Consider the following 22,112-nt stretch of genomic DNA (forward strand, 5'->3'; position numbering starts at 1 on the left):
TCTTTAAATATAGTTTTTAAAATCATTTATATGCTTTTTTATTTTAAAAACCCATTTTTACATCTTTAATTGCATATTTTATAGAACGGAAATCTATATAACTGTTAACCTGCTTTAAATTCTGTCTCATTTACTTAAGGAGTAGCTGTTTACTAACAACAGCATTTTTTTAAATCATCACCATCATCTCCAGACTTCAAAGAATCATTATCAGCCTAGAAATCTTGCTAATATCAGTTATTTATTTTTATATGACACTTATAAACTCTCCCAGAAAGACTCTTAAATTTCTTTACATGTTTGGAAAGCCCTGAAAATCATAGACTGAATCAGCAAAAGCTTCATAAGATGAAGTGTCAGAAAAGCGGAAAAGCTGAGGGATCCTCAATCCGGGAATGTCTGTGGTATCTAGGAATCATCTGGGGAGCTAAGTAGAAATGCAGATTCCAAGGCTTAAGTCCCCAAGAATCTTGTTCAGTCAGTCTGGCAGATCCCAGGGAATCCGTATTTTTCAAACATGTGACATTGTCATTCAGATGGCCCAATCATCACAGACTCACAGACCTGGAAGGCTGAGGAATCTCCCTTATAATAATATCTGTGCTTTGTGATGCTACAGAGAAAATACTTTTATGTATCCATACCATCAGGGCTTTCTGATCGAATTTTGCTAAAACTTGAGACCTGGGATAGAAGAACAAACCTAGGAAATTAATTTATGACTAATTATTAGTGAGAGAGCATCTCCAAAGAGATTTACCTCCTTGAAGGTATGTGTTTACATTTTGAGGGAGGAATGGAATTGGAGACGGTGTGGACATTGCCTGGGTTGTAAAGGCTGGAGAAGTTAGTCTTATCTTGCCCTAGAAAGACTTATTTATATTTCAAAGGGAAGAGTAAGAATTCAGGATCCCTCCCAAAGAGCAAAGGGTTACATGCGTATGGAGGGGAATAGACAGATGGCTGTTTCTCTCCTATATAAACTTCCAGATTCTCCCCTCCCCAACCCCCCTTTCAGAGTTCTTTACCAGGAGTACAAATTCTGGTATATGTAGGACAACATCTGATCTGACTCATCTCATCCATTGCTTCAGGGATACAAATTAGGGCAAATGGGAATCAGCGCAATTATTTGCTATAATTAAATAATAATTTTCTTTGCTCCAGAAACCTCATGTTTGCATTCAGAATAAAATTAATAAATATAGATATTTAAAACTTAACAGCTTGCAAACAAAGATGGCAATATTCACACGCTCTAAAATTGGATGGGTCTTTGTGAACATCCAGCTTAATCCCCTTCTTTTTACTGAGTTAGGGGATACTAAGATCAAGGACTAGAGACTTCAGGCAGGCCTGAGGTCTGCTGCTTTTATAAAAAAGAGCTGGGACCTGCAGTTAAAGATCCTGACACCAGGCCAGTGCTGCCTACCACATTCAGCTGCCTCCACCATCTTTAAAGAGCCCCTAAAGGGGCGCCTGGGTGGCTCAGTCGGTTAAGCGTCTGACTTCGGCTCAGGTCACGATCTCACAGTCTGAGTTCGAGCCCCGCGTCGGGCTCTGTGCTGACAGCTCAGAGCCTGGAGCCTGCTTTAGATTCTGTGTTTCCCTCTCTCTCTGACCCTCCCCTGTTCATGCTCTGTCTCTCTCTATCTCAAAAATAAATAAAACATTAAAAAAAATTAAAAAAAAATAGAATAAAATAAAGAGCCCCTAAACATCTTCCCTCTATACCGTCTTCCAGAGAGATCACTGCCCTCCAAATCTGCCTAATAGAGACGGAGTTCCTCAAAAAGAAAAATTATGATTGCTGTTAGCTATTAATTTCTCAATTTCTCCCACGCTGAAGAGCTATCAATCCAAACTGAAAGCAAGATATCAGAGAGGTTCAAACAGCTTTGAAATAAGAATCAATCTCCTATTCTAAGTGTATCTGTATTCCTGTCTTGTTTATGTGACTTAAGCCAAGAAAGGCACATGCCTGATTAACAGTAAGGGGTCTGGAGCTTGACTGTGTCAGATTCTCTGGCTTCCTAACTCCACTTGGCAAGTTCCTTCTCTGCACCTCAGTTTTCTTTTCTATGAATGAGGAATTATAAAAGCATAGGAGTGTCATAGGGTTTAAGTGAGTCAGTACACTTACAGCACCTCTAACAGTGGCACATTATAAGCACTATGTCATTCAATCCTTCCATTCATCCTTCTCCTTTAAACTCCTCATCTATTTAACGTGTGCAGTTAATCATTCAGAGTAGTTTTAGAATTCACCAAAATATATACGATTATGGAAATCTTGGGGAAGAAATTGAAGAGGAGAAGGGAATTGGAAACCCAAAAAATATGCAATTATCATTTACTACAAAAACCCTGTGGCAATCAAATGGCACAGTATATGCAGAAACAAGTGGCAGATAAACCATGAAGCAAATGAGGCTTTGGCTTCAGGACCCCTCTTCAACACAGACCCCTTCCAAGGCTCTGCCCCCAACTTCATATTTATAAATTTTGTGATTTATTTGACTGGGGGGAGGGGCACGAAACTATACAAACCTCAAGGTCCAAAAAAACTAGATCTGCCTGTGTTCAGAAACATTTTAAGTAATAGTTATTTTCAAATGCCAGGAATAATTACCAATGGTCTTGGCTAGAAGACCTCCTTGAGGATTCTCTGAGTAGAGGAAGGATGATTCTAGACCATCAGAAAGGAAAGGTCATAGCAAATAACAATTAATTCTCTGGATCTGGATTAGAGCCCCCAGGTGTGTCAATACACCACCCTGTGTAAGAAGGCTGGGTCTGGGGCGCCTGGGTGGCTCAGTCGGTTGGTTAAGCGTCCGACTTCGGCTCAGGTCATGATCTCGCAGGTCCGTGAGTTCGAGTCCCGCGTCGGGCTCTGTGCTGACCGCTCAGAGCCTGGAGCCTGTTTCGGATTCTGTGTCTCCTCTCTCTGACCCTCCCCCATTCATTCCCTGTCTCTCTCTGTCTCAAAAAATAAATAAATAAATAAATATACGTCAAAAAAAAATTAAAAAAAAAAAAGAAGACTGGGTCTGGGCAAGCAAGACTGACTGAAGAAGGGCACGGTTAAAGCACTTGCTGGTTAAGGACAAGGTAGAAAATAGAGATTACATCTGAACTTCACTCAAGCCTATAGGAGTTAGGCCAGAGGAAGGAACCAGACTCAAACCAAGAATACAATCAGGTAGAAAAGGCTTAACAACGATAAATCAAGAGGCATAAGATGTGGGGCCAGACTTCAAAATCAGAACAATTGTGGAATACAGTTCCTTAAACTGAACTGAAAATGTGAAGCTGGGTCCTGAGTAGGAGGGGAGATTAGGACTAACAAGATGAGAAATGAGATTCAAGCTGAGAGGGAAAGATTCAGGAGTGGATTCCGGAGTGTTGGTGCTCAGGGGTACAGATTCAGAGATACCGGGTTCCTTTAGAAGGGACCAGTGAGTAGCCTGCTTTGGAAGGAAGCCAAATATCTGTACCTTACTCTGAGCAGTGAGGAAACAGCCCCCTCAGTGCTTCCAGGGTACCAGGCAGCCTCTGATTATCCCTAAAGAGCATGCACACTAATTGAGAACTGGTTGTACATGCAGTTCAGGTGCCCAAGAAATTTTTATAGGGCAGAGATCTAATAGGTATACTTGCACTAAAATCCAAATTAATATTCCCTCCAGTGAAAATCATTTCACACGACACACCTGAACGTCTACTCTCTCCATCTCTGTAGATGTGAACAGGAATGACTGACATGCAGAGTGTGGGATGAAATGTGGCAAGACTGCCTGCCCTCGTCAGTAGTCAAAGCTACTTCTGTCCTTCTCAGAGCAAGAAGTTCCCTTTGGACTCACATTCCTATTGGTCCTCAGCAGCTGCACTGGTCATGTTTGTGAAACCCAGGAGCAGACAATAGATGGTATTTCTCGGTCCCAATCTTCAGGGCATAATAGGGTGACTTATGAAGTCAGGAAGAGGGACTGTCCTGGGCCCCTCAGACGACACTGCTCCCTGAAGGGGTTCTGCTCTGGCTGTTCTGATGTGCATCTAACTACTGGCGCTGTCCCAGATTGCTTAGTAAACCACAGTGTTGTTCTGTCATGTAGTGTGACATCAGCTCCTCAGGAAAAGACGAGTTAGAAAATAATTTGGACAGGGTGTCCGGGTGACTCAGTCAGTTGAGTGTCAGACTCTTGATTTCGGCTCAGGTCATGATCCCAGGGTCATGGAATCGAGCACCGTGTCGGGCTCAATGCTCAGTGAAGCTTAAGATTCTCTCTTTCCCTCTGCCCCTCTCCTCTGCTTGTGTTCTTTCTCTATAAAATAAAATACAATATAATAAAATAAAATAAAGATGAAATGAAATGAAATGAAATGAAATGAAATGAAATGAAATGAAATGAAATATAATTTGGACAAGCAATTCAAGTTAAGAAGGTGAACATCTTCTGTTGGACATCTATTTTACCCAATACTGAGCCAGGTGTGGTGGTGGGAGGTATACAAGAGAAAGAACATGTGATATCTACCCTCAAGGAACTTCTAAACTAGTTCAACATAAACAATTCACTTAACGTCTCGTTTGCTATGCTGTGAACACAGGGCCCACAAGTGTGAATATATTATGCATTATCCCTTTCGGAAAAACAACACATCACCACAGAGAAATGAGATCTTTGTAGCAAGAGTAATAAAGTAAAATATTTCAACTACAGTGAATATAATAGCTTCTTGTTAGACAAGGGTCTTTAGGTATCATAAATTTTAGATCATGGCAGTTTATGTAAGAAGACTGAAAAGTACTCTTGATGAATAAATATATTTTCTAAGGCATCTGTCTCCATGGTTATAGAGATTTGAAATCTCAGCATCCTACACAATAATGACACATTTAAAAGATTAAATTCTAAATGGGAAAATGCATTCGTACTCTTCATTACAAAGTTGTGTTCAGATATGCCATTTCAATTTGAAAAACACAGCTAAAAGTTCAGGAAGCCTTTCTTGCTCCACATTTACTGCTAAAACAACCAATGTGGGAACTGTCAGATTATACTATTTCATTTTTTTGTGTCCACGTGAGCACCACAAAAGAACAGAATGCTGTTGCTGGAATTCCTTTTTAACAGGCATGACATTTTACACAGGCTCTTCACTTGATGCAAAGACCATGAACATGACAAATCAAATCCAAATACAGTCTCTGTATTCCCATCCAAATGCCACACCTTATTTTGACCAAGTGTAAGAACATTTTGGTCTCCAAAATGTACACAGAAAGTGTTAAGTCTAACTTTTGTAGAGTGAACCAACTCAACCAAATGAAAACTAATTATTTTTGTACCTATTTGTGAAGAGTTATGCATAAATCAGATTATTCCTTTAACCTTTCATTCATTGTTTGGTAAATACTTATTACGTTGAAAGGTCCAGGCCTAGGTATTTTGGGGAATGCAAGGATGAATAAAAATGGTCCCTTCTTTCTAAAAGTTTATAGTCTAATATAGGAGACAGAACAGATACACAAATAACTATTGTACCAAGTACAAAGTAAAACATGTTCTAAGAAAGACCCATTAAGGACAAAGAGAACTGGAAAGAAGACATTTTTACAGGGAGAGAATGAGAAAAGACTTCATACAGAGAATGATATTTTTAGATCTTGAAGAGCTAAAAAAGAGACAAAGGCCACTCCAGACCAAATGGAAGGATCATAGGCACTCAGAGCAGCATGGAAATGGAGAATACACCTAAGGACTAAGGCCAGCTCAGGGCAATTCCCATAGAGGGGAAGAAACTACAGATGACCTCTGAACAACACAGGGGTTGGGCCGCCAACCCCTACAGAGCTGAGAATCTTCAACTAACTTTTGACTCCCCTAAAACTTAACCACTAATAGCATATTGTTGACTGGAAGCCTTACTGATAACAGTCAAATTAAAACATGCTTTGTATGTTAGATGTATTAAATACTGTACTCTTACAATAAGTATACTAAAGAAAAGAAAATGTCATTAGTTAAATAAGGAAGAGAAAATACACTTACTGTGCTCTACTGTATTTATCAAAAAAAAAAAAAAAAAAAATCTGCACAAGTGGACCCGCGCAGTTAAAATCCATGTTGCTCAAGGGTCAACTGTACTGCCAGGAAAGCAAAGAGAGTCAGATTAGAGAGAGCCTAGAGTGTAGGATAAGAAATTAATATTAGTCAGAAAATACTCAGGCAGAAAGACCTACAGGATGCGCAAGTGATACAGCACACACCACAAAAACACGTATGATATAAATACAGACTCATTAACATTATTTATGTACAAAGGGGTAAATGTAGAGTAGGCTTTATTCAGGGAATCAAGTTATGATCTGTGTTCTAATAACTGAAGGCATTAAGTGGATTTAAGGTGGTACCAAAAAACCCTGAATGAGATGTACCGAAAGCTATATTCCACGTGCATGATTATGATGCAATCGTCCTTATGACACAACGGGAGGTAGATGAAAATCTAACCTGTGACTTAAAACGCATAAAGGGGCACACTTGAGGATTAGAAAGTTTCTCAAATGCAGAGAAACTGATTTTGTAACTCTATGGCTTTAACAATTATTGTCTAGGTTTACTGACAAACAGAATAACAATTATCCAGATAACACACCACATAGTAGCAGAGCCATCAAGTGACACAATGAAAATGAAAATGCTTTATCGTTTGGCCAGCAGGTGGCACTTGTCACTTGCTATAGAAACAGCGGGTAATGTGGAATGAAGTTGAAACATGGAGTTAGGAACAGATTATTCATTCATCTATTCAGAAAGGAGAAAGAGTGGAATGGGCGTTTCAGAAGCACAATTTATAAAGAGGGTTTTGGGTTGCTGACGCAGCTTATGAACTGTGTACACATAGTTCATTAGGTATTTTCCTAAACAGATATTTTGCAACGTAGCGGTCTGTTGCCTTTGTAAATGTTCTTATGTCCTTTCTGTCTGTATTCAACCTTATGAGAATGTGAGCAGATCCGTGCTGACATTAGACAAAAAGGAAACAAACTCCAACTTTATCATTTAAAAATGTGCAATTGATTCAAATTATTGAACGCCTTTGAACTTTACTTCCCTCTTTTGCTGTAACTGATATGACTGCTATGTTGCAGGGATTACATAACATACCAACTGTGGAAACGATATCTGTGGACTTAGCTACTTCATTTTCTCCTAGAGGACAAGATCTAACCATTGAGACACCTCTTTAACCAGAACAGTTTTCTGACCCACTGTGAGTATCCTCTAGCTCAGGTAGGCGGTACTCCTAGAGGTTAGTCACTCATCATACCGGTAGGGTGTGTGAGAGGTGGACATGAGCCTGTAGCTCCGGTACCATCATACTCTCTCTCCTACAATTATTTTACCACTCCTGGTTGTCAGTGATACAAAACCCAGAACCACAGAATCTAAGATCCAGAAAGGTCTTTGATTGACCTAGTGAACTTTTCATTTTCCAGATCAGGATGCCTTCAGCCATGAAAGATGAAATACAAGAGAACACGAAATGGGATGTGCAGATTTAGGTCATTTTTATATTTGCTTCCCAGTCTGGTCAGCGCATAAGTAGGCACTAGTAATGGGAGGCAGGGAGGGAGAACAAGAGGCGGGCAAACCATAATTACACGGCATGTATCTTATTACTTCCCGATATTGAATGAATGGGCACCACCAGTAGACATAGTGAATCACAGTCATACACTAACCAGTTCCTGATTTTCCAGTGATATCTACCCCACACCTGAATCATGTCTGCACTTCACCTGAATGGCACTAGGGCCCTATTTTTCTGGGCACCCTTGCCCATGTTATATTCTAACAGAACTTCATCTGAAAGGTGGTCAGGAAGAGAGTAATTCACAATGACTATTGGGCAGTTTTGAGTCTTGTTTCTGGCATCTGGCAGCTATCACCAAAATACAGTTTTTTGAATACTTTCATGGGTTATTTTTGTGAAAGGGGAATTGAGGTCACCTTCCAGAGGTCTTCTATTCAGCAATTACCATATTTTATAATGAGTTACACAGTTTTTAAAAGAGAGACATGTCACACAGATGCTGAGTCTATTTTTTAAAATACATAAGTTTAGCATGTAATTTAGAGGATTGGCACCATGAAGGAACAAGTCAGTGCTAATCTCCAAGTCTTCGTTTATAATGTTTTTCTCACCTAGAATGCCTGCCCGATCATTTCCCTCTCTTCACCCTAAATAAACTTCAAGACACAAGTTAATTGCCGTTCCTTCTTTTTTTTTTTTAATTTTTTTTTAATGTTTATTTATTTTTGAGAGAGGAAGAGACAGAGTGCAAGCTGGGGAGGGGCAGAGAGAGAGAGGGAGACACAGAATCCGAAGCAGGCTCCAGGCTCCAAGCTGCCCACACAGAGCCCGACGCAGGGCTTGAACTCACGAACCTTGAGATCATGACCTGAGCCAAAGTCAGATGCTCAACCGACTGAGCCACCCAGGTGCCCCTGCCATTCCTTCTTTGAACCTTTTTTTGACTGAAGCTGCCCCACTATCTCCCTGTAATAAACCTCTATCGTAGTTTCAGTTATGATCAGACAAATACTGAACTAGTATTATGTTACAGTGGTTACTAATTTTCTTTTTTTTTTTAAGTTTATTTATTTTGAGAGAGAGAGAGAGAGAGAGAGAGAGAGAACCCCAAGCAGGCTCTGTGCCACCAGCACAGAGCGCATTGTGGGACTTGAACTAATGAACTGTGAGATCAAGACTTGAGCTGAAACTAAGAGTTGGATACTTAACCAACTGAGCCACCCAGGCACCCCTGGTCACTAATTTTCAAACAGCTGTTAGACTCGGTCTGCAAAAGAACTGTTTATTATCTGAACGTGTGTTCTATTATTGATTCAACAACTATTTATTGAGTACTTACTACTTGCCAGGAACAGTTCTCGGTAACAGATTTATAGTAAACAAAACCAAGGTTATCCCTGAGCTCACAGAGCTCAGGCCGTGGTATTAGAGTTACTCTGTATTTCCCACAATGCCTAGCATGGGACAGACCCAAAGGCAAGTGTGTGCTCAATGATCACCTCAAAATTAACTGGTTGCCTACAGCTGGTGAACCTTAAACAAAGCTTTCCTTGATTAGCTCCAAAACAGGGTCAGCTAAGGGCACTGAGTGTTGAAAGTGAGTTGAATATGTTAAGATTATTTTCACAAAAGAGGACGAGGAGGGTGAGGATTCTTACATCCTTTGAACTGATGGCCACTAGTCTCTATGCAAGTACCGCTAAACTTCTTTGTTTAAATTTAAAACAGACTGAATCTATAAACCTGGATCAAATTCGTTATGAAAAACTCAACTACCAAGAAAGAAAGAATAAGCAGAATGGATGGCCCAAATGTTACTCCAACAGCTACCATCAAAATCTCTACCTTAGTAATGAATAAAAGAGCCAATACTAAACAAACAAAAGGGTAATTTAAGTCTTTGCAACTGGCAACTATTACTATCCAAGGGTCAGCTCTGACCTCCATTGGAAAGAAAAAAGTATCCAGAGACTGCAATAAAGATAGAATCAATTCAGGATATGCTGTCTGTCTTCACAAATCTACAGGAGTAGTAAACAAGAAATGAAAAACAAATGAAGACATTCCACATTGGAAAGATCACTGTACCTACTTGTTGATTAAAATAACTGCAGGCTATGATACCTTTACTTCTGACCTGTGTTATCAAACCCACGACTAGAGGCTCTAAGAACTGTAGAAATTTTCACCAGTTTCAGGGGACAGGGAATGCTTAAGAGAATATGTTTGCAAAGCGACTCTCAGTCAGGTCTTCCTGAGAGACCCAGAGACTACAGACTAACAGGAAGGGTCATGTTTCTTTGGTTGTGATTCCAAGTGGTGGCTGGACTGATCTGCACAGCAGATCCCTAGCAAAGTGGGAGAGGTAAGAAGATGAAATGAGGTGGAGAAGAAAGTTTATCTTCTAAAAAGCACAGGGAGACACATAATAATAAGGTATTAAGCCTGAGGATCATTCTTCCTGCTCCATAAGAGAATTTTCTATTCAAGTATTTTATTTCCTGACATTTACAGAGAGGTCAACACATTTGGACATATGCTGCTGACCTCCTCAGGTTCTATTTGAGGAAGTTGACAGGCTATATTTAAAAATGCTGAATTTGGGTGTTAAATCTATAAAGTAAACAGAGATCTAATTCCTTTATTAGTTAAGAGATTAAAATAATATTTCTGCATGCCACTTTTTCTTTCACTTGAAATTGTCATGGTTTCTTACATTTACTGATAGTAATGTCTTATTTATTGAATTTTCTTAAGTGACATTGAGTTTCTATATTAATAGGCTAATATTTTTTAAAAGACCAATTCTTCACCTCAAAAATCGACTCTCAGGGAAGAGCACAATCTTGGGAAACATACAGACTTATGCCCCAGTCTTGACCATGTCGCCTATACCAGACTCTATGTGAATTTGTAGGAAAATAAATCTTCCTATTCCTCACGTGCACTGCTGTGTAGATGGGCTTAAATGTCCCAGGTAGTATTTTTTTTAACAACTCACCTCCCTTTCTGAGCCCCTGGGGCACTGTGCTCCCTCCCAAACAGTCCTTAGCCCCAAAATGAAAAGCAGGTGACAAAAAAAGAAGGAAACAACCACCTTAGTTCATGTGTACACATAAAACCAACAGCTCAAAGAGTTTGGGTAGATTTTGGAAAGAATTAACAACAGCTCACCTGTGGCTGCTGTTCTGCCAGTCGATTGTGGTACCTTTGGACTGCCTCTCGAAGTTGTTTCTCTTTCTCATTTTTTGATGGTGACACTCTGCTCATGGTGCCCAGGGGGATGGAAGGTAGGCTTTCTGCCTGATGACAACTTCACGATCAACAAGAAACAACATCAGGAGGAAATATCAAACTGTTTATTGTCTGTGAAAGATGACTTACTTCTATGAACAGATACTCCTTACGCCTTATATCCAAAACGTGACTACAAAGGAAGAGCACTGTATTGATGACTTTTGGCAATACATGACATTACGTCTCCAGCCTGCATGGAAAAGAGCTTAAGGGAAAATGTGGAGGGTGGTATATTTACAAGAATGGGAGAACCTTCATTACTTTACCAATGCTTCATTTATCCTGCATTATCATGAAATGAGGCCTTTTGCAAAGATGTCCTCAGATAATTGAAGCTTATCTCATTATTGCCAAACATTTTTTCCCCAAGAAACTTTGGAGAGAAATCTCCATGTCTCTCTTAATGACACCAAATAATTCTGCTCTGGAACACATGGATCCCTTGTTTGAGAACTCAGGAGGGCTGTGAAGCACTGTGACCACTGTGGTGCCATGCAGTCACTCAGTCACAGCCTTGGGGGCTTACGGAGCCGTGCACAGCCCTTCATCACCGATCAGCCCCACACCCTGGCTGCAGCGTGCTCCCAGCTCCTGCCCTTCTCTCCCTGCTGTTGTGGTAAACACACTTGCAGGGGCCTCTGTGCTGCCCAGTCTTACTGCTGTGCTGTTTCCAATCACTAGTTGGTTAATACACGTAGTATATAATCAAGTAGAACTGTATGTAAATGAACAGTAGGCAAACTGTGGACAAGAGCCTCCCTCGTTATGGTTCCATAAAAATACTAACCACCTTTGAAACATATGGCTTGGGAGGTTTGGGGCATTTTGTTTTGTTTTGTTTTGTTATTTTCCTACTCTTGGTCACATGGCTATGTTCTGTAGACTTGAGTTAGCCAAACTATCAAAAAATTGATATATGATATTGTTTCTCTTGATAGCAAGGCTATTGTTTCTCTTGATAGCAAGGATAAGAAGTTCAACTCCCACCGGGCATGGCTTTTAGTCAGGGCATGACTGGGCATGTTCAGAAGTGGGGCAAAATGTCAAGGTGAATTCTGAGAGCCTGTTTTACACAAGGGTTTTTCTCTTATTTATACGAACCAAAAATAAGGGGGAAGGGACAAAGTTTGTATGAAATAAATGTGTTGTGAAGCTGGGACAGGGAGGAGAGGGCCAAGATTAGGGCCTTCTCCCAGCTGAAACAGTGCTGGAGAAGCAGAGCAGATCAAACCCATGATTTGTGTTTTTTAGGGCTTCAGGGTATATTTTTCTTGCCCCTTAGGAGAAGGGAGTGAGGAACTGTGGTCAAATTCAAGCAGGACTGTGAAAAAGCACTTAATTCCACCCACATATGGTATTCGCTGTTATTGTGAGTTTCAAACAGAGGAGGCAACTAAACAAATCAGGGGGTATCTACTATATGTACAGCTACCTGCAGTGCTGATTTGAAGACATCTGTGGGGTGGTACCTGTAGAGGTTTCTATTTTGAGCAAAAACCCTGTGGCAACGTGCAGTTTTTATTCAGAAAAGAATAACCTCAAGTATTTTAATAAAACACAATCCTGTCAATTATCTTTAGTTAAAGATTTTGGGAAGCAAATTAAATTTTAACTTGCAACACGACCCATGAATATTTTTAAATATCGTTCTCACAATGCAGACTTCTTTGGTTCAGTCAAATGATAAGCATCATTCTTACCCTGTTGGTGATCCCCATTTATAAATGCAGATAAACACAGAGCATGAATGGAATGGAAGTATACTGATACCTATTTCTCAGCTACTGTGATAAAAAATGTCTAGCCTCCCTCGGAAGAAGAAAAAAAAAAGAAAAGAGAGAAAAAAAAAGAGGTTAGAGAGGGAGAGAGCCAAAGCATAAGAGACTCTTAAAAACTGAGAACAAACTGAGGGTTGATGGGGAGTGGGAGGGAGGGGAGGGTGGGTGATGGGTATTGAGGAGGGCACTTTTTGGGATGAGCACTGGGTGTTGTATGGAAACCAATTTGACAATAAATTTCATATTAAAAATAAAAATAAAAATAAAGTGGAAACAAAAAACAGGCTCTGGTGGTCCAAAAAAGAATGGTTTCATTTTACCTGCTGGGTCAACTCTGAATACTACCATTTGTAAAATGGTATGTTTTGTCACTATAGCGTATATAACTGGCATTAGGCTTCCTGAAATATAAAAGGATGCCTTCAGAATCTAAAAAAACAAGACAAACGAATACATAAAAAGCAGAATCAGACCTATAGATACAGAGAACAAACCGACGGTTGCCAGAGGGAAAGGGGTGGGGCATGGGCAAAACGGGTGAAGGGCAGTGGGAGATACAGGCTTCCAGTGATGGAATGAATAAGTCTCAGACATAAAAGGTACAGCGTAGGGAATATAGTCAATGATACTGTAATAGTGTTGTATGGTGAGGGATGGTAGCTACACCTGTGGTGAACATAGAGCAAGGTATATAGATGTTGAATCGCTGTGTTGTACACTTTGAAACTAACGTAACATTGTGTGTAATGTTACTCAAATAAAAAAAATTTGAAACACACACAAAGAGGATGCCTTTGGAGACTGGATGTGATAAGGCAGAAAGAGTACAAGTTTACACCTACAGCTTTAGCTTCAAATTTTAGCTCTGGAGAGGAATCCTGGACAAGTCATGGGGCCTCTCTTAGTCCGTTTCCTCCTCTGAGAAATGGTGAAAGTTCATACAGTTATTGTAAACGGGAAATGAGATAACATATGTAATTGCTTTGTAAGAAAAAGCTGTTATTATATTTCCTGCCTAAATTCTGGTTACACAGATTGTTCATTCAAATGCTGTTCATTGCTATTAACCCTACTGACAATTGGCAATTAACTGCTTACCATAACACTATATTTTCTATAAATACAGATGATGCCACTTTTTGCCATTACTCTGGCCTTCCATTCATCAAATGTTGTCTAAAAACTATACTGCATTTCTCATCACTTTAATACACCAATTTCATGTGATTCTATCCAAATCCAATGGCACAGGGTGTTGCTATTTCATGGTGTATTCTCAAAGTACATAGGTCCATCCTACCATATTGAATTGGAACTATTAATGACTTTCAATAAAGTGTCAACTCTCTAGTAATTGCCCTCATAATCAAGAGTTTTTCTTTATATATCTCCTAAATCTCTTGCTGGCACATTAAGCATATTTTTTGTCCTAATCTTTTCAGTGCAAATGAAATACACATGGTCAAAATTATGTCAGCATATTTCAAGAATCAAGGACATAAATTATAAATATAAGATGACTCTCTGCATTTTAGGCTTTGAGAGACCATCAGTTTTCTGTCAATGTGGCTAAATTTATCTTGCCTGTCATCACAAGGGGCACTGTAATGCAGCTTTGAAACTAATTTTGCTATGTTCTCTGATGGCATCACCACATTTCAAGAAGAGGGTGAGAGTGTGCCAATCCAGGGACAATGGTAAGCTGGAGGTAAAGAAAGCTGTAGAGGACAGATCCCAGTTCTGTGAGTCCAAGAATGCCCAAGGCTGGGCTAAGAAGTCATAGATATATGTTAGACATGTGGGGAGGGACCTCAATTCTTATAACTAAGAAGCCCCCAGTAACCAGAAACTTAGTAAATTGTCTTTCTAAGGGACTCAGCTGGACCCAGAGAAGATACAAAAGGTACTATGGTTACACCCCATCCTAAATGATAGAAAGTCAATTTCAAGAGAGGTTCTGTTACCTGTTCAAGGTTTCACAGCTAATGGAGCCAGGCGTCAATCCCAGGCAGCCTGGCCTCAGAGTCAGAACTCTAAACACTATCCTAATGTTGCATGAAAAGTTTTTACTTCACAGGAAGGGATCAATACTATTAACTATTCTAAATACTGAAATTGAGCCAACTCATGGTTCCTATGTGGGAAATATTTAAGTTTCAAGTTAGGGCTAGAAACTAGTGACAAGTCAGAAGACCCCGGCCAGTAGCTTTAGCAACATGTTTCTCAGCCCCCATCTGGGTTTCAGCTTTCACTTCTGTAAAATGAAGGAATGAGACCAGATCAGTAGTGTCTAATCATGCTCACTGCAGCTCTAAAGCTCAAAGCTCTAAGCTCCCCAGAGCTTTGTACAGAGAGCATAGAACAGAAATGATAAGTGGATCTTTGGCCCCCAGATTTCCAGCTTCCATTTCAATCAGGAAAGTTCTGCACTTATCTTATAGATTTGGGGTGTGAGATAAGTGTTATTTGGAAAACAAACAAACAAACAAGCAAGTTCTCCTGTAAAACAAGAAATAAGACTGAAAAGCCCCAGGCCATCTAAGAGTCCTTACCACTTCTGGCATTTTCCTTTTTTTCCCCTCTTTTTTCTTTAATTTTATTTTTTTATTTTTTAAAATTTACATCCAAATGGCATTCTCCTTAGTCTCTAAATATGGCTAACCTGAGGACTCCAGGTGGAAGGGGTTTTAGCAGCAGTTTCTAAAATTTTTTTTTAATTTTCTCTCTCTTGGTTTTTTGTTTGTTTGTTTGTTTTAAGGCTAGATAAAAATAACCAAACAGGAATTATTACACTAATGTCTATATTTGCAATATTGATCCACTTATGCAGGCCAAAAACTTAGGACAAACTCTATGGAGAAGCAATGTTTGAATTAGGGGTGCCTTCATTAAAAGGGGGTACTCACTCTTTTCTCCCCAAGGAAGGTCACAGAAGTCTAACAGGCCAGTAATAACAGTGACATTCATCAATACTTAATCAGTCTTTTTCCTGTTTTAGTCTGAACTTCTTCCTCCAGGAGCACAAAGCAATGAAATCAATATGTGACTTAAACAGAAAAAAGCACATGGTCTAACAGGCTAGTGCCCCTGGAGACACCCTCTGGATAAGACTCCTTTATGATAAAGCCATACATTGTGTGAAAATGAACTGGAAGGCAGAACTCAAACACTGGGTCATGGTCTCCTGCTGCACACGTTGCACACAGCTGCACGTCCCCAAAGTTTGCAAATAGTTACATCCAGGTCTCTTATCTTGATGGCAAAGTACATTAACAAAGTGTCTCTCCATAGGTGGCAAAGAGATAGAAACAGTTCACAGGGATGATAGCTATTAAGCTAAGATATCTATAGCTGAAATTTCCTAGTCTCATACATAATTATGTTAGGAATTAAAAATGGATAAAGAATTTTAGAAAACTATCAAAAACTACCTGTTTTCCAAGATGTTAGGATTATTTGCACAAATCCAGAGATCAAAAAATTCTTTTTCCTGATAATTGATAGAAGAAGGCAAGACTCTCCATTTAAGGCAAAGATCTGAGAATGAAAACAAAATCACACACAAGAAAGACCACAATCAGAAGTGAACCTAGCATAGTTACATGGCTGATTGCACATACCAAAAGTATGAGCTATCTTTTGAAACAAAGCAAGTTAATCTATCATCACATACCTTTTACATTTGATAGCATAACTAGTCTGGGATTCTATGAGCTACACTGGGGCACCACCACCAATAAATTATTATTATTATTGTTTTGTCATTGTTGTTATTGCTTAAGTTCTTTCCAGTTGGTTTCTGCTACTTTTAGCCAAAAGAATCTTAACTAATAGATTCCTCTCCACCTCTTCTTGAACAGGGGAACATTTCTAGTGACTTGACTCTTCCATTTTCTCTGATTCAGTATTTCTCTGCTGCCAACACCACTTTTCATCTCCAACCACATGACTAACATAACAAGGAAAATCAAGTTCTCTGAACAGTTCACAGTTTCTTTTCCTGTGTTTGTCTCCTGCTCTTATTCCACTCTCCAGCCTACAGTTTGGTTTCTGACCTCATTTGTCTATTTCTTCCTTTCACTCCTTCATGCCTATAGGACCAAGGGACCCCACTCTTTCCAGGATTAATGCTAATCCTGAATTCTATCCACATACACAGCTCATGGCTCTTAGGTAAACATTTTCCCTGTTCGTCTATGATGGAAACAGTTTGCACACTCGTTCAAGTCACACAGCGTTCAAGTCACAATGGTTAAGAACTGGAATAGCTCAGGAGCCTGGCTGGCTCAGTCGGTTAAGCTTCCAACTTCGGCTCAGGTCACGATCTCACGGTTCGTGGGTTTGAGGTCCGTGTCGGGCTTTCTGCTGACCACTCGAAGCCTGGAGCCTGCTTTGGATTCTGTGCCCCTCTCTCTCTGCCCCTCCACAGCCTGCACTCTTTTTCTGTGTCTCTCTCTCAAAAATAAATAAAAACATTAAAAAAGTTTTTTTTTTTTTTAAAGAGAACTGGAATAGTTCTACCACTTGCTACCTCCATGATTCTGGATGAACTACTTCTCTGTGCTTCAGTATCATTATCTGTAACAAGATATTAATATTAGCACTTACCTAAAAGAATTGTTAAGGATTAAATGACGTAACAATTTTAAGAGCCAACATTGCGAGGCACTATTTATGATGCTGAATTTTATGTGTCAGTTTGACTGGGCCGTGGCATACCCAGATATTTGGCCATACATTATTCCGAGTGTGTCTTTGAGGGTGTTTGGGATGAGAACAACTCTTGCACTGGTAGACTGAGTTAAAAAGATTACCCTTCCTAATGTGGGCCTGAAGGCCTGAATGGAACTCCAAAAGGGTTACTGTCTTCTAAGAAAGAAGGAACTTTTTCTTCTTGACTGTCCTCACATTGAGCTGAGACATCAATTTTTTCCTGACTTCCGACTCAAACTAAAACATCGGCTCGTCCTGGGTAACAAGGCTGTCAACATTCAGACTCGAACCATATTACTGGGTCTCCTGGCCCTCAGGCCTTCAGCCTCAAACTGGAGTTAAATCAATGGCTCTCTTGGGTCTCCAGCTTGCTGACTGCAGGTCTCGGGACTCTTTAGTCTCCTTAATCATGTGAACCAATTCCCTATAATTAATATCTATCCATCTATTCACCTCTCCTTTTGGTTCTGGTTCTCTGGAGGACCCTAATATGCCATCCTAAGCACTTAGTAAATTTTGCATGTGTTAATTCATATTATTTTCATCAAACTGTATGATTTAGCTACAAATGCTAACCCCATTTTAAGAGTCTAAACACTGAGGCTTAAAGAAGGTAAGGAATTTGCCCAATTTCATACAGCTCTTGGGTACTAGAGGCTGGATTCTGACAGTACCCCGCAAACATCAAAAACACACAGAAATTTTCAGCTATTATTAATACCATCCAATAGACTGTTGCATATAGTCATCAATTTCCTCAATTATACCTTCTAAATACATGCCATGTATGTTCCTCTCAAATCCCACGGCTATGCCCTTCTTCAAACATGTACAATTTCTCCCCTGGATCCTGGACTATGCCCATGGCATAATCTGACCTCAACCTTTGCTCTAGCTCTCCTCCAAATCATCCTGCACTGAGCTGCCAGAGCAAGCTTCCTATAAGTTACAAACGACAGTCAGGTCCTCTTTGGATCATCCCAGGGATGAGGTCGGAGAAGTGTTCCCTTGACACTGTGTAAACAACTACAAAATTGTGCACACGGCGTGCACTTTCTTTGTTTGCCTGGCTGCCTTCTCCACTGGATGGCAGACTCCTTGCAGATAGAAGAGAGTGTCTTTGGTTCTCTAACCCTCTGTATAGTGGCTGGTAGATGTATCAGAGACATGCACTAAGTGCTGAATGCTTCAGTGATGTCTGTTGTTCTTATACTGAAACACTTCCAAAGACTCTTCATTACTTATCAGAGTCAACACTCCTTACTCTGGCCTTTAAGTCACTCTAATTAAAGTTTACTCAACCTACTCTTAGCTTTTATTATTAATTCATCATTCATTCAGTAGCTAACTTCTAAGTACTAGTTAACACAGTGCTACATATTAAAATTTTTTGAACGACTGTATCTATTATTCTATGACAAAAATTTTAGTTGAAGTATCCACTTGATATTAACACACATGTCCCACTACATCTCTGCCTGTCAAAATTCTACCTTAGACAGAGGTAGAGGAAGACAGTGGGGGAGCGGAAGGAGCCTAGGCTTACCTTGTCCCATGAACACAACCAGATAACTATCAAATCATCCTGAATGCCCCAGGAATAGACCTGACGACTGGCAGGACAAACTCCACAACCAAAGGGAGAGAGGAGGCCACATCGAAGAAGGTAAAAAAAATTCTACCTTAAAGACCACAGCACAAGCTACCTCTATCACAAAGCCTGGCCTCAACTTCCTCTACCTCCCTTTTGGAATCCTCAAATAATTTTATGCCTCTTTGACGTCACTTACCTAATTTTCATTTTTATTACAATTCGTCTCATGTGTATCTTAACCTCTCTCCTAGGCCCTAACCCCTTTGAAAGCAAGAACCCTATCCTACCCACCTTTGTCTTTCTCACACCCCATTTTTAACACAATGACTTGCATATTGACTCACTAAGTGTTTGCTGATTGGAATGGAATTCAACACTCACCACACTGAATGATGAATGGTATGGCCATGGCTTGTCTTCTTTGATACTGAATAGAATCTAAAGATTTCTCTCCATCCTTGTTATTCTGGTATCCAAATTCATTCCAAAACCGTGTTAGATTTCTATTACCTAAAAAAAAAAAAAAAGGCGAAAATAAATCAACAAGATCAGGATTGATAAGCAAAGTTGAATACAAACACGTGTATATACAGTACGATCTCAACTATGTAAAAACTAGTACATAGACAGAAATAAGAAATAAAAGTATTAACATTAGTCTTCTCTGAGTATGAGTGAAATTTGTCTTCTTTATACTTTCTCGCATTTCCCAACCTAAATACAATCAACATATTATTATATTTGTTATAATGGCACAATGTTTTTATAACAAAATTAAAAACACTAGCAGTTATAAAAGCATATACATACCTCTACTATTGCAATAAAATACATTGATATTTAAGGCTCTTTTCTTAAATACTCCCAGAAGCAACTGTACTTGTTAAACTTAAAGGCCACCCTGAAGACTATTGGTTTAGTGCGGTGCCTGGGTGGCTTAGTTGGTTGAGTATCCGACTTCGGCTCAGGTCACAGTCTCATAGTTCATGAGTTCAAGCCCTGTTTTGGCCTCTCAGCTGTCAGCACAGAGCCTGCTTTGGATCTTCTGTCCCCCACTTTCTCTACCCCTCCTCTGCTTATACTCTCTCAAAACTGAATAAACATAAAAAAAAAGACCATTGGTATAGATATTTATCATCTGGCCTCATAGCCACAGTTTCTTCATCTTTATTTTAGCTCTGGTTCTTTTTCCTTCCAGTCTTTTATGCCCTAGCCTTGGCCCAGATTCGATACTCCCTCCTTGCTTAGAAACAACACTTGTCAAGGAGGACCATTAGGAGCCTTTCTTAAGAGGTTGAGTTCTTATCCTTTGATCCAGCAACTGCACTAGTAGGACTCTTCCCTACAAACACACAAAATAAATAAACACACAATATGTATTACAACACTGTTTGGAATGGCAAGAACAACAACAAAAAGTGGAAATAACATAAAAGCCTAAAGAGGAAATGGTAAATGCTATTTCCAAACAAGGAGATACAAGGCGACCTTTAAAACAGGTAGTTAGAGCTAAATGCACAGCTGTTTCAAGACCTTTTGGATAGAACGTTAATGATATTTTTTTTTTTAAAAAGACATAAAACAGAATACCTAGTATAATCAATTTTTGTCATTTATTAAAAGCTTATACATACACAATTTTGATAGGCACACCTTTCTATTCCTAAAAGAAACAACAGGAAGTTTTAATAGTAGATGCTACCAGAGAGAGGTTGAGAGGTTGAGAAGGCCAAGGAAGACACTTTCACTTTCCATTTTTAACTTTCTGAATGCTTTGTTGTTTTTTTAATTTTTTAAAAGTTTATTTATATTTTGAGAGAGACGGAGAAAGTGTGAGTGGGGAGAGGCAGAGAGAGAGAGAGAGATAGAGAATCCCAGACAGGTTCCACACCACCAGCACAGAGCCTGATGCCGGGCTCAAACCCATGAAACAGTGAGATCATGACCTGAGTCGAAACTGAGATTTGGACTGAGCCACCCAGGCACCCCCTGAACACTTTGTATATTTTTACATGGCACATATTACTTTAAAAATGCTTTTTAAAAAAAAGAACCTATGCTTACCATTCTGTCTAATATGGTAACCACTAACCACACATGGCTACTAAGCACTTGAAAAGTGGCAGATATAAAACATTTCATCAATGTACAAGGTCAAAACAGTGAGGGTCTAACATACATACCTTGGAAATAAATATATGCAACAACCTGAACACAGGACTGTATAATCTATGCAGAATACAAATAAACATCCTTACCCCTTACTGTTCCTGTTAAAATTTAGGTCCAGAATGCTGTGTGCCATTAAGAGCAGCAAGGAAAGAATGCAGACTTCCAAAGGAACTATGAAATTGGGCCAGGCTGAAAGCTGTCCTCACAAATTCCCAGGTCTCCTCCCTTGTCTCTTCATGGAACTGCTAACAGCTCTCACGTCAAATTTCCCTTTGGACTCTGGTTCTTAGGCTTTTCTCAACTCAAACTCTTGGCTTTTGCTAACTGTTCAGCAGGTAGTCTTGCCCCAGCCCCCAGACTCCACTTCTTCACTGCACACCACATTCTGAAATGTTCTTTGGTGTCTGCACAGGGCTTGTAAGACCTTGTTCTCTGATTTCCACATGAACTACTCAGTTCTTACTGTGTCAAGGCAAGAGCTGCTGTTTAGATTAAAGTCAGGAGGCTTCAAGTGTTGTCTCTGCCACGCATTAGTTGTATAATTGTGGGAAGCTACTGAATTTTCTGATCATAAAGTGAGTGTTTACAATAACTTGCTTTACAGGGTTATCATAAGGAATAAACGTGAAGGTGTGTTAAAAACTACAGCACTCTTGGGCACCTGGGTGGCTCAGTCAGTTGAGTGTCCAACTTTGGCTCAGGTCACGATCTCACCATTCGTAAGTTCGAGCCCCGCGTCAGGCTCTGTGCTGACAGCTCAGAGCCCGGACCCTGCTTCGGATTCTGTGTCTTCCTCTCTCTTTGCTCCTCCCCTGCTCACACTTTGTCTCTCTCTCAAAAAAAAAAATAAATAAATAAACATTAAAAAAAATTTTTTTAAACCTACAGCACTCTGCAGAAGTTTAAGCTGCTGCTGCATTATATTTGTCCTCTCTTTAAATATTGCTTCCCCA

The 22,112-nt window shown here is 39.7% G+C and overlaps 1 protein-coding gene across 1 annotated transcript in view; it reads right to left on the reverse strand.

The window, feature by feature from the left end:
• The window catches only part of MORC1 (MORC family CW-type zinc finger 1), a 162,162-nt gene that overhangs the window by 55,172 nt on the left and 84,878 nt on the right, over positions 1-22,112 (reverse strand). Inside the window, exons 15-17 of the mRNA XM_060640085.3 lie at positions 19,369-19,497; positions 16,112-16,217; positions 10,780-10,918 (exon numbers count right to left, since the gene is read on the reverse strand). Of these exons, the coding sequence (XP_060496068.1) occupies positions 10,780-10,918; positions 16,112-16,217; positions 19,369-19,497 (374 nt within the window). The remainder of the gene's footprint in view (positions 1-10,779; positions 10,919-16,111; positions 16,218-19,368; positions 19,498-22,112) is intronic.

The sequence above is a fragment of the Panthera onca genome, chromosome C2, assembly GCF_046562875.1.
Source record: "Panthera onca isolate mPanOnc1 chromosome C2, mPanOnc1 haplotype 2, whole genome shotgun sequence".
NCBI classification, from domain to species: domain Eukaryota; kingdom Metazoa; phylum Chordata; class Mammalia; order Carnivora; family Felidae; genus Panthera; species Panthera onca.